This window comes from Rhea americana, unplaced genomic scaffold, assembly GCF_003343005.1.
Source record: "Rhea americana isolate MKP2758 unplaced genomic scaffold, rheAme1 scaffold_413, whole genome shotgun sequence".
NCBI lineage: Eukaryota > Metazoa > Chordata > Aves > Rheiformes > Rheidae > Rhea > Rhea americana.
In genome coordinates this window covers 275,641-293,297 of record NW_028186550.1, presented here as the reverse complement: position 1 = coordinate 293,297, position 17,657 = coordinate 275,641, and the positions used below count along the sequence as shown (strand labels likewise).

The window sequence follows — 17,657 nt, the reverse complement described above, 5'->3', positions numbered from 1 at the left end:
TATCTTCTGTAGTAACTAGCTGCTGCTGGAGATGAGTAATTTCACATTCTTGCAGAAGAGGAATTTTTTTTTCAGAAGTTCTTTCATGTCACATCTAGTTAACAAGGTGTTTGCAGGAATAAGCTTTGCTGCACTGAATGTTTCACACTGATTTTATTACTGTGGCATCCATATAGGTTTTAGTGAAGAGTTACAASAGATAGACACAAGCATTTCTTCACTGAGTTAGAGAAAGGTGCACTTGGGAGTAGTAGCTGGCCAAAAGGTTGCAGCAATACACTTGGGAGTGCTTCATGTGGGCATGTACACCTTGATGGGGTTTTGAGTTGGTGATATTTTCACTTGTTTTTGAATGAAGAAGTGACTTCAGTCTAGGCTTTCAGGAAGTGTAGGAAATCATATATGGATTTGAGGTGGCCTTGTGTAAGAGGAAAAATAGAGGATCAGAACAGGATATGCTGCATATGAACATCGATCAATTTTATAGAAATATCATGGGGGAGAAAGTGGTCCAGTGCCTCCTACATGCCTGTAGTTAATGCACAGTCCAGTAATGTTCAGATGGTTTCCATTTACAACTTKTCTTTCTTGGTGGATTTCGCTTAACATGATTCTGCTTGTTTTAGGTGCATTTTTTGAGCCCATGAAAAATATTTTCAGATGCATCTCAAAAAAATTGTCTACTGTGGAGACATTTTCCTCCAAATTTCAAAAAGTTTATTTTTATGAATAATTAAGAAAATAAGGAAGAACTGAAAACAGACAAACATTGAGAAAACAAACAAAACTTAAAACACGCTTCTCATGACACTCCAGAAGATTTCAGATACAACACACAGGGATTCAGGCTTTTGTGACAGGACTTCCCCCAGCTCACTCAAGCTGTGTGTGGGATGCACAATGAGGTACCTGGGCAGGTTCAGACACTTACCTATTAGCAATAACCAACAATTCTATAAAGTTACAGTAGTGAAATAGGGGACCTCCCCTCCCCACCCGTCTTCTAAGGAAATAGGGAGCACGATGCTTTTTGCCAGCAGCAGGCACACATTTTGAAACTTTGGGATTTATTACTGGGTAAAAACAATTCTTTGGGCAGTTCTCCTCATSCCCGCACCAGGAATCCTTGCTGTCTGCTGAGAGGGGTGAAGGGATACCAGTGGCTCATGTGAAGCAGGGAAAACCAGTTACTCTTGCCAGGGCATTGCCCCAGTTTTAGAACCTGTGCAAACTGTGGAAATCAAGGAAGAGGCAAATAGTGGCATCGCCTGTTTTCCCTGGAGAACCATGGGAACATGGGTGTCCCATGGGAGACACAGGGCTGGTCACAGAGGCAGCAGAGAGTAAAGGGCCATCCCTCAAATGCAAATGCTATTAGTTATGCTCAGTAAGGTCCTTTTGTTCTGACTAGGTAAAAGAAAACATGAATTTGCTGATCAGATAGCTCTGGGAGGCGGGTTGCACAAGCCAGCGCAGGGACACGTGCCCTAGGCACTCTGGTTATGTTCTACACAGCAGTTGCTGCCACGATTGCAATGTAGCAGAGGCGTATTCAAGCTAGGTTTAAACTGTCCAGCTCAGGGACTAATTGCCCCTTTCCAGCAGCACTGAGTTAGCATGGGCTAACTGCCCAGGTATTTGCCCATGCTCTCAAGACTGGTTTTGCAGCTCCTATTGAGGCAAGTGCTCCTCTGGCCAGGCTACAAATGAATAGCCTCCAAGCTATCTAGTTTAAAGCCAGCTTGTATTTTTCTACCTTACAAGGCAGCAGCAAAAGCACAACTGCAGCATAAACATACCCCAGGGCTCTCAGATCTTAAGTGCAACTTTATTTAGACAGCCAAAAATATATAAATAGGTAAATAAAAAACAAATTTTCTGGGTGCTTTAGGAGAGAGCTGCCTCACGGGTCCGTATTCCTCAAACACACTCAACTAGGATACCTTCATTTTCCCTTTCTCAGGAGCTGCCTCGTGGACAAGTGGCTGCTCGTCCCCATTCACGGACAGGATCCTCTTTTCTGGCAGCTGCTCCTCAGGCTGGCGGGCAATCAGCAAGCGGCAAGTAAGCAGGATCCCAAAGACTAGGGCATGGGCATAACGCTTGAGTGGATCCCCCACTAGCTGGTGGAAAAAGAGCACAGCCAGCACGAGGAGGAGGAGGAGAAAGTTGGCCACGTCCTTGGGGCGACCGGGCACCAGAGTCATGACAATGCCACATGCAACTTCCAGGGCACCGATGCTCTTGCGGAGAAGGATGGAGCTGACTCCCATCTTCTTCAGCATGGGAAGGGCCCGCACGTAGCTTTTGTAGGCTCGTTTCTGAAATCAAACAGTAATAGTGTAGAGCACCATAATGCAAGGAAGTAAAAAGGCTTTCAGTGAAATAGAGCGATCTACAATACAATGTAAAGATTGCTTCAGTTGCCACAGACCCCACTGGCCTGATACCCAGACCGTTCCCTTAAAGCTTCTGTTGGAAGGATATTCACACTCACCATCAGCCTGCAATTCCCCCTTTAAGGAGGAATATGTTGTCTCCTAGCTGGATGAGTCTCCTAGTTCTATACATTCTCTCCTATACATTGGAGTTCTATACATTGTCTCCTAGCTGKAAACCAGCTCTGCAGGGCAGCACCCACCTCCTGAGCTAGGACCAGGCCAAGGGTACCTTCTCCTGAAGTCTGAAGTTGCYATCACTAAAATTAACAGTGCAGAACCAGGGTATTAAAAAATACTTCTCTCCAAAAGTAGCATGCCCRTTATAATTAACCAATGCACCTAGTCCCTGCAAAGCCAAAGGACAAAGCAAAAACAGAAGTTCCTTTCCACCTCGAAGCAACCAGAATATCCCAGTACAACCTTAGCACAAGACTATACATCAAAGTTGAGATTCACCAGGGCTTCTCCTCCTGTTCTTACAGAGCTTTACAATCTCTTCATTCCTTCTGATAAAAGCAAGCTGAATTTTGCCATCCTTGCTGTCTGGTTTCTCCTGGATTTAGAAGCATTATAGTTACAATCTTCTTAAACAGACACCTCATTCTGACAGGAAAAAAATCTCTCCTTAGATACATTTAAGTTGTTGCACTTGAATATTAAGTACTGGAGACTTTTTTTTCTTCAGCTAAGTATTTGCTTTTCTTATTTTTTAAATAATGTTCTTAATTACTTTAATGTTCCTAATTAATTGCAATGTCTGATATTATTTCAATTTGCACTTGAATATACTATTCCTGCAGATATTCCTGCCACTGTGTTCTCTGATGCCAAATCAGGGAGAGAGAAATGGAAGCCCTAATCTCAGGTACATGGCTGTGCAGATCTCATGTGTGCTAATCAGAGCATAGATCTGCCTCAGATGTAATTGTGGAAACATTCATTACAGGCATACAAAACTTCCTCRCTGCCCTGTAAACCTTGCTGCTTCCTTCTTAGAGAAGCTGATGAAGTGCTTCAAATGCAGCTAAAAAAAGTGTTCAGCATTCTTGTTACTAAATAACTAAAGATCCCAGGACATTTCTACTCCAASGGTATGTATTTTAAGAATGCACTTTAAATCTTCAGTGAAGAAAACCTCTCCTCAAAGCCTGTTGTGAAAAATACAGCTTTATAATAAGACCTATTAGAGTGCTTTATGGAATGGTACTATTTTCAATGTTTTAATACACCAACTAATGTGCACTTTTTTTACTGAATGATATCAACTGTAAATTTGGTGTTGAAAGTAGGTAACAGAGGTTCTGTGTTTACTTGGGGCAAGAGGCCRTACTTAATGATTGGCAAGATCAAGTTCTCAGTCTCTGTTACATTACAGACCACCCTAGTGCACAGCACAGCAAAAAGCAAAAAAGCCTAATGAGCCACGAACATGTTATAATACAGAGTATTAAGAATGATAATGCTGTCAAATATCTGAACTYCTCTGCTTTCTCTTTTGTAAAAATGGGGATAATTCCTACGTGTAGGCCTTATTCTTTTTGGAAAATAGAGAAGGGACTCTCAGAGAAGTAAAGTATTATAGAGAGCAAAAATTTTGCAATGCTTTTCAAGTTTCAGCGCTTTTTCCCCGTATTTTTTTTGTGCAGCAGCAGCTTAAGAACTTTATTTTCTGGACATTTTGTCTTCAYCTCTTGCTACCCAGTTGTCTCTTGGTGATTCCTCTTGCTGAGCTCTCTAGGCTGGGGTGCAGGCAAGGCATTGCAATTCACATGTTATTTGAGAGCTCAGGAAAAGCAGCTGGGCAGGTGCACAGATGGGAGAGCGCAGAATGTGCTGGAAACTTCCATCACTACTTCTTAGGGGCCCAAAAATAATACCAACACCTTTCAGCCATTGCAATAAATGTAATAAAAACAGGGCAGGGAGGGAGCAGGAGAGCAAGCAAACAGACAAGAAAGCAAAATGCAGAGGATGGTCCCCCAGCGTGCCTGCAGCTCGCAGCAGGTAAAGCTCTGCGGCAGGTTTGGCCCAGGGCAGAGAGCAATGAAAACTTGCTAACCAGCTGAAAAATGCACAGAGCAACTTCTCCTTCCTCTTCTCACCCTTTTCACATTTGCAAGAGGAGGAGAGGCTGCAATCTCAGCCTAATATAATAAATAATTATAATAATGCAACTATTTTTAATATCTTCTTCCTCTGGCTAAGAATCTCAATGCATTTCATAGTCACAAATAATCTTCATAGTCACAAATTAATCTCCACACAAGTTTGGTGAGGTAGGTACAGTSTTTGTCATTATCCTTGCTTTAAAGCACAGATAATTTTGAGAATGATTATGTGGCTTCCAAAGCCGGCAGGTATCTCTTTTTCCTTTTCTTCTTTTCCTGGGGTTACTATTCCCCCCTACCCCCCCCATCCCAGATCGACCTCCCTGCTATGCCCTCCCTCAGATTTTGCCTTATGGAGACCTTCATTTCCCCATGTTTTTGCAGGCATCAGGGTGCCTTCATACTCCATCCTGCTCGTTTCCCCTGCCTCCTCCCAACCCTGTCCTTACACACAGGAGGTTTCTCTGTAAACAGGCTCCAAGAGAGCCCAAGCAAAAGGCTGCCAGGGTAGTCTCCGTGCTGCGTATTATTTGTTTCCCTCTGGATCCACCAAATAAAGAGGCGGAGAGGCTTTGGAGAGCCCCCTTCCCTCTCCCTGCTGTCGCTCAGGGCTCCGTCGCCGTCTCTGTATCCCTCTGCAGACGTTTTGCTCCTGCTTGGCTGCTCCTGCTGCAAGGTTCAGGGGGGAGAGCCCTGCCAGGAGCACATCTCCCACACTGCCGGCACCGCCGTACTCACCATCTCGTTGTAGGCATCTCTGCTGAGCCGAGGAGTCAATTTGATGGTCCCCATAAAGACAAAGAAGAGCCCCAGGGCCACCGAGAGGGCAACGATGGTGATGGTCCTGGGAGATGCCATCGATCTGCTGCGAAGCGCTCCTAGCGAGGCCTTGCTGTGGCTGGCCGCTCGGGCAGGAGGTAGTCCGCCACCATGGAAGGAGATGAGGAATAAGGCTGCAGAAGCAGCAGATGACAGCGGGAGAGGGATTCGGCCTCCTCTGCTCAGCAGCCTCCGGGTCCTAGTGCCCCACAGCAATGCAACCGGAGCCAGGCCATCACTGGCACCTGCTGAGCTGCAGGAGTGCTCACCACTGCCATGGTTAAACAGTCCTCTGTTTCCTTGCGTGCTGCATAAGTTACACACGCAAAGCTGRAGCAGAGCCAGTTCTAGGGAGGTGGGAAGGCAGCAAAGCACATAGCACAGTTGCTTACTAGCGGGAAAACGATGACATTTTAGCAGAGGACACTGGAGCAGCCTACTAGAGAGTAAAGGGAGYTGGGGATCACTAGTACACAGGCTGGTTACAGACATGCAGCGTTTTTTCAGATACTCAATAGCTAATACACRGGAAACCATATATTGCTTAATATATTTGCCCCAGAGGAGTAAAAGAGATGTCTTGTCCCTGTAATGGTCCTAGAATCTGATGTCCAAAAGGGGACAGTCAAGCTACTGTGCYTCCCCACATCGCAGACAAGCTCTATCACTTGTCCTGTACGTTTAGTCTTCAGAGACTGTGGGAACAATTTCCTGATGCTGTCTCACTTTCTGATTCAAAGTCATCATCTCACAGCGAGAAGCCAAGATATAATTATACAAACAGCACTGCTGGAAAACTACATYCCTCACTAAGAACTATAGACAAGAGGCTGTAAAAGTGTGCAAAAATCTTATGCTCATGGGATAGCACAAGAGACGAGTGAGGAATCTCCCCCCTTGCCTCCCTTTCTGGTCTAGCATCTGTCTGTTGTAGCAAGTCCCAAGTGCTGACCCCACACATTTTAAGATTGCACAGTCTGAGAACTGACTGGTTGCAGCTGTTTTTTTCAAGACCAGCATTTCTTAGCACAGAAGTTAAAAATCTGTGAAGAATATCTAGAACTGTAACCCTCAAGGATGCAGGGACAAGTGCCTGTCCTAGGTAGTTTGTTAACCCTTTATTCACCTTAGCCAGTTTTCTGAGTCAAGAGTCAAATTCCATGGCTTAGCTGTCTATATGTGTTCTTACTACTGWTCTGGCCTAGATGACCAGGATTAACCCTGAAGGTAATTTCAATACAACATAAGTGTCATAACTCAAACAAACAAACAAACAGAAAAACAACACAAAGTTCACAAAACAAGAGGGAAATCTTTCCTCACCTGGACTTACCTACAGTTTGTAGCAGCCTCATCTTTTGAGGAGGTGGTGAAAACTAGAAATAGCACTTCATGCAGCAGTGAAGTTTCCAGCATGGCAGGCCAGATTCAAAGTAAACTAGATTTCTGAATTAGCTGTCCCAGTGCAAACTGGTAAGAAAACAACTTGTTGCTGCTGACTTCCTAGGGGGCATTTCATATTTAGGTATCAACAAGCATTAGCAGGGGACGGTGCTGTGGAAGAAGAGAAACTGATGTCTGTTGCCTTTTCATTTCRATTCACAGAAATAGTGAAATTTCTAGTTCCTGAAGTTTCTTTATAGAAAGTTCACTATCAACATAAAAACACCTGAAATAGCCATGAAGCACGCAGAGAACTAATGACGTAACAGTATCAGAAAATATAGTGGGAATTTTAGTGCTTTGTTTTTGCATGCTGGTGGTGAAAATCCACAATACCAGGGAGATGATGAAGAGTTTGAGGCTGCTTTGACCAGCAGACAAAGTAGAGATTTGAAGGGGAGGAAGGGATACCGAGAATAATTTTGCCTCCAGAAATCTGATCGTTTCCATATAGATCAGGCATCCCAAGGTAACAGCAAAAAGATTTATTTATTTCTATACACATTCCAAGAAAATAAATTAAAAACATAACCACATCCATTCCAGCCTTCAGAACATCTGGAGGTTTCTTCCTCAGCTCACAGAGCTTGCGTACCTGCCTGGCTCATCAGCGGGTGAACAGCAGCACCAGCTCACAATGAGCCGTATGCGGAAACATGTCAAAAGGTATAGCCAACGTGGGGGCAAATGGCTCTTCTGCTAGCTTCTTCCTGGGGTTGGGTGGACAGCACAATCTACAGAAAAGATGTTCAAAGGGCATACTTTAGACCAAAAGCAGAAGCTTTCCCACTGCACAGTGGTGAAATACTACAGAGGATGCATTAAGTGTTTGTATCTACTGTTTGGCTAACATCCAGGAGAGTCTGCAGTTGACACCAATAACAAGTATGGAGCCCCCTATATTGAATCCCAAACTGGCGCTGAAAACTTCAGGGAAAAGCTGAAGGGTTGGTGGCAGGTTTAAGGCTTCACTTCTCACAAGCCATCCCAGCTCAGAGAAACTTAATACCATGAGGAAATGGTCTTCAGTCTGGCAGTACCCTTCATAGGGTATCTGCAGGAGTTTTATCATCTGCAGATGTGTCTGCCCCAGAAAAGCATGTAATTATTTAATTAACCTTAAGCAGGTGACTAATCCCATTGACTTCACTTTTTTTTTTTTTTTTTTTTTTTGGATAGTGGACCAGTGTTCTTGCATTGAACCTAGGGGACTGAATATCCCACTGACTGGCTAGGCCTGGATCACACCTGCAGAATTAATCTAGTGAAATTCAGTCACAATAAAATCTTCCTGAGCAACCATCAGATATTTGTGTCTTTGTCCTCATGGCACAATAAGGTCTATCACTAATGTCAGTGGAAAGGAAGGGAGCAGGGTGCTCACTCAAGGAARTTCCTCATGGCTTCACCCTCTGGCTTGCAGGAGACGTAGAGCAGCCTTCGGATGGCCTTGCAGTTTCGGATGGCTCGCACAACYCTGTAATCTGCAAAAACGGAAGGACACCAAGCTTGGCTAGTGAGATACCGTGACAGCATGTTCTCCAGAAGGAACAATTACAGGTCCAGCACCACAGAATTTCACTGAACTGACAGAAATAAAGGGAAAAGAGAATACTGCATATTTTGTCATGTCCTGTAAAAGACACAGGATTTCAGGAAACCAAGGATGCATCTCACGCTGCCAGCACCTCGGCCAATTCTGGCAGGGTAGAACCAAGGGAGGACTTCTTCTGCTTCCCAGGAGAACAARTGATTAGAGAAGATCTGTTAAATGAAACAGTCAGGTAAAACCTTCCCTGTATACTTATGGGAGCATATCTGCATGCTGTATCCTATTTAGGGCTTCCCAGGACACATTGGAGTGAGTGCAGGGAAGGCCACCAAGATGCTCAGAAGGCAGGAGCACAGCATGTATGAGGAGAGCCTGAGAACTGTGGCTGCTTAAACTGAAGAAGGAGAGAGAGGATCCATTTACAGTCTTCAGGGGCCTCATAGAAKGGTTATAGAGAAGATTATAGAGAAGATGGAGCCAGACTCTTCYTGGAGGTGCACAGTGAGATGACAAGCAGCAACAGAAGTGTTGCAGCAAGGGGAAATTCCAGTTAGATGCATTAGGAAAAACATTTTTGAAGGGGGGGGGTGTCAGACATTGGGATGAGGCCAGGAGAAGCTTGGGGATTTCCATTCTTGGAGACGTTCAAGCCTCAACTGTAGGAAGCCCTGCACAACCTAATTAACTCTGAAGTCAGCTTGGTTTGGCTGGGGGATTGCACCAGAGACCTCCAGAGGCTTTCAATCCTCAAATGTTCTCTGAGYCTATGAAAGATGGAAGAAGATTAGAGTCTGCTTTAAGAGAAGGCAGACTCTACAGAAAAGACTGATGGGCATGRCCCGCTTTTTGCCTTCTCACAAAGGAAGAGCCAAAAGCAGCCCCAAAGCCGCGTTTCAGCCTTATGAAAGAATTGACTGTCTCAGAGCACACCACGAGCCTGCTGAGCTCAGTTGGGCAACAGCACCATGGCCAAGCTTGCCRACTGCAGAATTTCTTACTCCTTCTGAAACAGCTGCTTTTGGTTGCTGTCAGCAACCAGGTGAAGAACTAGACACTAAGTGAGCAAAGGGCTTGACATTCTCATTCAAAATTCCCTCTTTTAAGACTGAGAATAAATAGCATGTTCTCTTACGGAGTCCAGCCCGGGCTGGGTTCACCACRGCAACAAGGGGCCGGTCATCCTTCCACGATGACAGGAGTTGCGGTAACACAGTCTCTGCCTTCCCACTGTGAAACTGGCAGTTTGAAATTCCTGTGAAGCAAAATGGCAAACACACGGTGCAAGAATGGGCAATCCCTCAGATACGAGGGGAAAGAAGGTCTGCTTAGGCAAAGCAAATATCAAAGCATCTTATCATTGGAGGGTATTTGAGAAATGCATGTGTTATAGAAAGATGCTCCCCACATCAGCACTGACCATCTCTCCCAACTGATTCTGCACACTGTCCCAACCACATATTTCCCACATGATCGCCCAGCTCCAGTCTTATTATCACATCAATAACACAGCGAGGGAAGGAGCACAGTTACATCTTCTGAAAGCAAGGGGAGGGGGGCAGTTCTAACACRAAGTACCTCCCCTTTTTGGCACCACTGACTGCAGGTGAGTCTGAACTCACCGTTGAATGCCGCGTTCCACCTAGCATCCTCCACTGCCTTCTCCACTATCTCAATACCAATAACCTCAGACACCTGGCGAGCCAGAGAGAGACCAATTGTGCCTGGAAATGAGGGATACAAAAATACTCCGGAGTTACAAGCTGAAAAAACTAGGGGAGAGCAAGTCACAAGCCTAGTCATAGCCAGGCTCATGCTATTCATGCTCCACAGCCGCTGGCTCACCCGTGCCACAGCAGACATCGAGGAGGACAGTGTCTCCAGCAGCCTGGCTCAGCTTCCCAACCTCCTGGTACAGCACTTCTGCTCCACGCGTGTTTACTTGGAAAAACGCATCTGGAGAGATGCGAAACTTCAGGCCAAGTAGCTCCTCAAAGATGTGTGGTTCTCCATAAAGGAGCTGGTAGGGTGACTGCTCGTGGGAACAGCGGGTCATAGTGCTCGAGGAACAAACACAACGAGCCATTAGGAGGCAGAGTTTGCAAAGAATTATTGTATTTCCATTTTTGCTCCTGGGGTGCTTGTCTGAAGGGGAGAATGGTTCTCCCCACACCTGCTTTTATTTCTTGTGAACATTTCAACAGTAAGGGATCTGTGACTTGCACAACATAAAATTCATCAGCAGGTCAAAATGACTGACTGTCAGGCAGGAATTCTAGGATATATTCCCAGTTCAGCTGCTAATTTGATTCATTGTTGTGGGAAGTCTCCTTTAGGTGTTTTTTCTTTGGTTTCCTAGGCTCAAAACTCCCATGAGGTAAAACCAGAGTGTATTAAAGTATTTCAGGTGCTTCAAGATAAAGAAAATATGTGACCATCTCAAAAGTCCTGTTGGCAAGAAAGCCATCCAAGCATCTGTCATTCTCTTGAAGTGCTCCCTGAATTGGTAGAACTTGAGCATGATCAAGGATGGGTGAGAAAAGGGGAAAGCTTTGTTTTCAGTCTTCCCCTGGGGCATTTCCTCCATACAACAGCACACTGCAAGTTTTAGAAGTGTCAGCACATTTACCTCTCTTGGAAATAAAGCGAAGTCAAGGCACAAACTGCTCCAGGTCCACAAGTGAAGAACTCCTTAAGCAATGCTTTCTGAGCAGTCAGTGCCTCCTGTCAAGAGCAAAAAAGAAAAAACTGTACATGGGTAATCRCTTAGACACCTCTCACCAGCTATACACCCAGCCAGGAGGTCTGGTGCTCCCCTGAAAAGCCTAGATGTAACACTGCGCCGTCATAAACCCCGTGCGAGGCTGAACACAGCATGAACAGCATAGTTTGGGCATCGTCACTGACCGGGTCCTGCCTATCCTTAGGTAGGTCCTGCCATTATTTCCTCTGTGCCAGATGTCCTGTAGGCTGGGGGACCCTGATACTGACTTATCTCACTCGATACTAGATTTGTCCATAGGGCTGTGGATACAAAACTGCCCATCAGCAGCTTTTTGTGCAYGTGAAGTGAAGCCTGCTTTAGCTGTGTAGCAATAAATCGATGCTTAATTCAGGACAGCTTTGAAATCTTCTACGTAAAATGGCTGCACTCCATCCAGAAACATCTGGTTAACGTCAGGCTTCGTGGATGAGGAGAAAGGAATAGCCTCTTTTTCCTTCTCCGTTAAATGGAAAAACAGGCTGCGCTCTCCGGACCACTGCCAGGCTCATACCTGTTGCTCACTAGGACACCTGGACAAGGRTGCTCACTTCAGGCCCTTCTCAGAAACCTCCACTCTGTCTCCAGYCTCCTCCACCTTCCCCAGAAGGACGTGGGGAGTGGGGACACACCAGCAGCGGGACCTCCAGGCCCAGGCAGCCGGTGTCCTTGCTGCCAGGGTCCAGGTTCCCCATGCACTCACGTGGCCCAGCTGCTGGGGGTGGAAGGTGACGATGGCCATGGTGTGGCCGCGGCTGTTGGTGCGGACGACGAGCTCCCGCCAGTGTCCGCCGCGGTGGAAGAGGATGCAGGGCTCCAGCGGGGAGCGCCGCAGGAACTCCTCGTAGCACTGCGGAGGAAGGAAACGCRCTCGGAGGACAGCGAAGGCGCCTCAATCTACTGCCCTGGCCTTGGCGTGACTCTGCCCGAGACAGGYGGCCGCCCTGCCGTTATCGTCGGCTTTTTCCATTTCCTTGAAACGCACTGAGCGAAAGCTCTGCCAGAGTTTAGTTACTGGAAAGCAAGACGCTTCAATCATTTCGATGTACGATTTTCATGTGTTTTAACAGATTTGCAGGATTTCATCGTCACTCGAYTAACCTTGTCCGCCAGGACAGTGTAGAGTTTCTCACGCTAACTGTTGTTCTCRGAAATACTTGGGAAAGGACTGGAAATTGTCACAACATGCAAATGGATTTGAAAGCCCTGCACAAGCACAAGCGTAGCCTTCCCCCAAATAAAATGTTATTGCAGCACCACTCTATTCCCCAGTCTAGACATAGATAAGATTTTKGGGGGGAGGAGGTTTTGTTTTGTTTTTACCTGGGCTACTTGTTTGTGTTTTGTGGGTATGTTCTCCATGTGGTCCGCTTTCACGCAGACAATATTTCTTGCTGGAGAGAGACAAGCAGATTTTAATTTAATTGCTTCCCTGCAGGGAGCAGTAAATGACTGCAGCATCCAACAGGCTGAACTGTAGAAAGGTCTGCCCCCAAAATTGTCCTCTTGTAAAGAGAAGAAAAAGAAAAATCACAAGCAAAACCGTCTGATGCCTAAATTCCCCCGTAAACCCTATGAGATTCTGGGTAGCATGTTCTTCGTGTCATGCCAGAATTCCCCTGGCCAGCGACTGTTATCGCTGACTTCCGCGGAGAGGCAAGCGCTCGGACAGCTCGTTTAAATGCCTGGTAAAGCTTCCAGGGGAAGCTCAGCACCGGCCTTAAACAAGGGAGCAGGAGCAGAGCGAGCTGCTTTTCTAACCGGAGATCAGCGGTCTCGGAGGCAGCGTTCCCACCGTCGGCTTAAACCCCAAGCTTCTGCAGTCAGAGGTAAAGCGCATCCGTGCGGCTATTTTCCGCACAAAGCCCCGCACCGTCCCCAGTCAGCACGGCCTTCCGGAGCGCCCGGAAAACCCGGGAACGCCGCAGACGGAAAGAGCAAAGATGAATGACCGAGGCGCTGCTACACCACTGCTACCTTTTCTACCGCTGCATTTAGCAAATTACAAGCTGGGCTTTCTTCAACTAGTAAACCAAGTTTTTAAAACTTGGTTAACGTCGGCTGCTGCAGGCTCGGGGGCGTTTCTGGATTTGGGCACGTCGCGGCAGAGGCTCGGCGGGAGCCCCGCGCGCTGCGGTGGCTTTCGACCCAGCGCCTTGTCCTGCGCTCACCTCTGCCAGTTCCCACGTACAAGCCCACGGTTTTGGGGTTCCCATCCGGTCCTTGGTTCACCGAGAAGGAGGATTTGTTTCGGTAGCCATTAATGACGGGCTAAAGGAAAAAAGAAGGAAAAGTAAAGTCTTAGATTAAAAAAAAAAAAAAAGTCACGAAGGAAAGCCAAAACCTAGTCTGGGTGTTTAATTAGCAACGCAGGAAGAAACACACAAGTGTGCAACGTGCAGAAACAGAGTTTGTGCTTAAGACCCCAAAAAATTGTTTTGGGAAGAAAAAACCAGCTCTCTGATAGAACGGTGACAGGTTTATCGGGGAGCGAGACCTGGGGCAGTCCAGGCAGGGCCTTTCAGAAACTAGACTGGTTCAAGTGAAGCTTGCTGGAGGCTCGGCTTGGACACAAAGCCAGGGCTCCTAGTCRGCAGGCCCATTTCACGCTCCTACAAGCAAGGATAGCAGCTGTCCCGGCCATCACTGCAACCAGTTAATTCCCACTGCAAAACTCTTCAGGAGCTGAGTGACARTCCGCCCGGGCCTCGGAGCGGGCAGCATCCCCGTGAGATACTCACCGAAGGGACTATGGGACGGAGAGGACAGCAGAGTCCGCCAGGTCTGTGCGCATCTACRCCCGCTTCCTCGAGACGGGACGCCAGCGTCCGCAAAGCCTTCCTCTGGCTTTCGTACTTCACCTGCGGAGGAGTCCTAAGCCAGGAGCAGTCCCGCAAGGCCACAGGACAGCGCGAAGCTGTTGGTCRCCCAGCTCGCGTGGCTCGCACGAGGCAGGAGGGAACGCTGCAGGCGGGACGTAGYCCTAGAGAAACTTGGCCTTTTCACGGCACTCTGCACTGCCACCACTCCGAGCAACGGAGGGCGAAAGCCCGAGTCCGTGACCCAAGAGCTCTGGGTCCAAGGGAGTCTCTGCAGCCCATCAGAGGCCCTTAAGCCACCGCTCCCCGGCTGTCCTGTGCCGGACAGGACCACCGTGCAAGAACACGCTCCCAGGCTGTTCGTTATCGCAGAGGCCACCCATAGGGTACCTCACTATTTGCTGTCTTTCAGAATAATTGAAGAATTAAAGAAGCAGTTAAAGAGGTCTGAACAGGCTAAAAGATTCAACAGCAGAGGTTGCTGGAGGAGGGATGGARGGAGTAGCTGGGACAGCAAGGGACAAAAGTCCACGTGAACCCATCTTACCTGCAGCTGCTCTTCGTAGGGAAGCCTCCACAGCGGAGTGGCCGCATCCGCTAACCTGGAAAGCGCAACACAGCGACAGTGCCCAGCATTACTTGCCTCCCAATACAACCAGGTTYGCATCTGTGTGCTACAAAACCTGACACAGGGCACAAAGTACCGGCTGCCTGCTTGGTGGACAAGGCAGCTCAGATCTGCACTCTGGATGTTCATAACCAGTTTTGGTGAAAAGTCCCGTTCTGCAGGTGCCTTCCCTGCTCAGAGGGACACGGGCACCGCAGCCATCCGCTCTCCAAGGACAGGCCGAGCCTTTTGCAGCAGGTTGCCCAACGATGCCCGGGTGTCCGGGGTGTCCATGCGGCCCCCCTCGGGGGCAGCGCTGGGAGCAGCGTCTCCCCCAGGCAGCGACCCGGCAGGGAGATCTGCTGGAGCCAAGGGAACAAAGCGTTCAGATGCGACTAAGCTCAGAGGGAAAAAGAAAAGAAGCGCAGACATAGAAGGAAAACGGACTAAGAGCTCAGGTTCCAGCTCCAAACAGGCTCTGCAGCTTCCTCCCACCAAACCAGGGGCTTTTACTCCCCCCTTGCTGCCCCGTCTGCTCTGAGAAGGGTCTGAGCCCCCCGGCGCTTGGCCCTAGCAGGGCAAGTCACGTCCCCTGTCCCTTGACATATCYCTCCTGCGTCAGCTGCACGGTCGCGTCCTTGGCCACTGCTCTATCTTTTTGCTAAGACCGTACGAGACTAAATCTGCTGGGGAGGACTGCGTGGTCGCTGCGCTTTAGGAAGGGGAGGACCCCCGGGCCCTGGGCTCATTCCCTTTCCCCCCCGGAGCGCTCGGTGCCTGAAAAGCGCCCGGCCGGCACGGGCTGGCCTCCCACCGCGCGTTTCCCACCTCTTTTCCCAGGAGGAGCCGCAGCCCTCCGGGGCCTTCCTCTTCTCCTTCGTCTCCATCACGCGGCTCTTCTCTGTGACCACGCTGCGGACCCGCTGCGGCGGGCTGCTCGGGGGCGCCCAGCTCGGGCCCGGCGGGCGGCGAAGGCGCCGGTGCATCAGCCCCACGCCGCGGGGCAGAGCCATCGCGGCGAGCGAAGGGACGGCGCGGCAACCCCGCGGCCGGCCCCCGGGGGAGCAGGACGCGCCGGCGGGGACGGGGCCAGAGGAGCACCACGCTCGTTACCTGCTTTGCAAACTAAAGCACAGCACCGGAAAGCAAACSCCGTCGTTCTGACCCGGGACGCGCGCTCCCACCACGCTCACAGCGGGTCAAAGGTGGCTGCGGCTCAGCGGCCCGGCCCCGTGACGGCGAGGGCGGGCGAGAAACGCAGCGGAAAGGGGCAATTAAAGACGATTATTTTCTCCTCCGCAGACGTTCCAACTCGCCCGCTGCAGCCACCGTCGGGGCTGCGCCGCTCGCGCTCGGGCCCCGCCGCAGCGAGGGCCGCGGTCGGCCGCTTTCCGGCGCGGAAGCGTCCCCCCTCCCCGCGCCCGGCGGCCGCCCCGGCTCCGCAGCTCTCGCACCGCGAGACGCGCCGGCAGCCGCCTCCGCTGCCTGCCCGGCGGAACGCGGGGGCGCGCAGCCCGCAGCACAGCCGCACGCCACCAGCTTACAATTATCCACGGACAGATTTTAAGTATGCCATTTCTGGCTTCAGTTAATCTAGGCTTCTTACAGACATCAAAAATCAGATCTCTAGGAATCAGCTCTACACTGCTAYCACTCTAGTTTCCAAAGAGAGTGCAGAAGTCTTTTTTTATATATATATATATCCACCATAAAAGAACATTTTAATAACAGTTTAATATAATTTTAACTGGAAAGAATAAGGTCAGAAGTGCTCAATGCACTTTATTTTTGCTGCACAGTGCGTCACATCCATAACTAATTTAACTATAAAATCATATCAAATGCTGAATTAAGCATTTATCACTCACTGGACACGGTCACTCCAACTTTCTTTAGGCAAAAGAAACCTTGTGCTATTTAGCTCTCCATTATTTTCATTATTTTTTCTTAAATATAGGAATTAATCCACCCCTGGCTTCCAGACTAAAGGTATAGAACTGAATAATGAAATAGAGAATATACGGATGCAGGTTGTGGCTTAAGTAGCATGTCTCTTGTACACAGCTRTAACAGGCTATGAAGATAGAGCTCAAGAAAAGTTTATACAGTTTCAGGGGAGTTTCTTCTTCATCTCCAGCCAGCGCCCAAACAACAAGATAGAGGTGTGTTTGCAAACCCGCCCTCCTCCACCAGCAAGGTCATCTTCAGAGGCAGAAGCACAAACCCCACCAATTCCCCCAGTGATTTTCACTCTATAGTGTGAGGAAAAGCACCATCTCAAAAGGCAACAGTTCACTGCTAACCAAGCACCAAATAAGGGGGAAAAAAAAACCCAGGTATCCGCTGAATTACCAGTTTCTGATCCAGCTTTTCTTCTGGCTTCTATTGACAAAAATCACTGAAGATGCTGTCGAAAGCATGATTCACCTTGGAATCATTTGTAGCCTTTCACTTTCAAGGCGACTTTACCCATGTGTCCTGAAATATCAAAGCTTTTATCTTGAAAACATTTCTAATACGCAGCAGGGGCCGGCCCAAAGACTCTTCTCAAGCGAAGCATCATCTTGAGTATTTGAAGATAAAAAAAAAAACAGATGCAACAAGTAAACGAACACTGCTCATGATAAAACCTTTCCAAAAGGCTTCTGATGTATCATGAGCAAGGAGCACAACTGMAAGGGATAGCATACAAAAAGCAATTTCCAAAGTTGAGCAATTGCATTCTCAGTTAAACATGTATGTTCTAAGTGCTGTCTGTGATGTTCTTGAAATCAGAGCGCAGACCTTTTGGCCTCAATTTTACCGTTGAAAACCCAGCCAAGTCTCAGTATCTTTGATGAGGAAACCCRCCGGGTCCAGCCCCCCCTCCACGAGCACCACAGCCCGGCTTGCACCTGCCTGCTGGGCAGGGCCTGGTGTCCCCGGGGCCGCAGGGGCCGTGCACCGCCACAACCAAAGAAGGAGCCTGGAGCCTGGGAAGTAAAGTGCATCGACAACTTGTTTACTTTAATGCGAAGGGCAGGTGTTTCCCTCAGGCACCCCCGTAACACCGCCGCCCCGTAACGCCCGCCCGCCGGGCGAGGCCGGCCCTCGCCGCACACGCGCGCCCC

At 48.6% G+C, this 17,657-nt stretch overlaps 2 protein-coding genes across 2 annotated transcripts; both read right to left on the bottom strand.

The window, feature by feature from the left end:
- Window positions 1-694: 694 nt before the first annotated feature.
- TMEM35A (transmembrane protein 35A) lies at window positions 695-5,574 on the bottom strand. Its single transcript, XM_085314878.1, has 2 exons — window positions 5,288-5,574; window positions 695-2,321 (listed from the first exon to the last, which is right to left on the bottom strand). The coding sequence occupies exons 1-2, from the start codon at window positions 5,405-5,407 to the stop codon at window positions 1,935-1,937; spliced, it is 507 nt and encodes a 168-aa protein (XP_085171004.1). The 5' UTR covers window positions 5,408-5,574; the 3' UTR covers window positions 695-1,934.
- A 1,701-nt stretch (window positions 5,575-7,275) lies between these two features.
- TRMT2B (tRNA methyltransferase 2B) lies at window positions 7,276-15,972 on the bottom strand. Its single transcript, XM_085314876.1, has 12 exons — window positions 15,376-15,972; window positions 14,488-14,542; window positions 13,863-13,982; window positions 13,293-13,392; window positions 12,445-12,515; window positions 11,825-11,971; window positions 10,990-11,084; window positions 10,206-10,420; window positions 9,983-10,084; window positions 9,496-9,615; window positions 8,196-8,295; window positions 7,276-7,545 (listed from the first exon to the last, which is right to left on the bottom strand). Exons 1-12 carry the CDS (start codon window positions 15,558-15,560, stop codon window positions 7,419-7,421), a joined length of 1,437 nt encoding a protein of 478 aa, XP_085171002.1. The 5' UTR covers window positions 15,561-15,972; the 3' UTR covers window positions 7,276-7,418.
- Window positions 15,973-17,657: the final 1,685 nt, after the last annotated feature.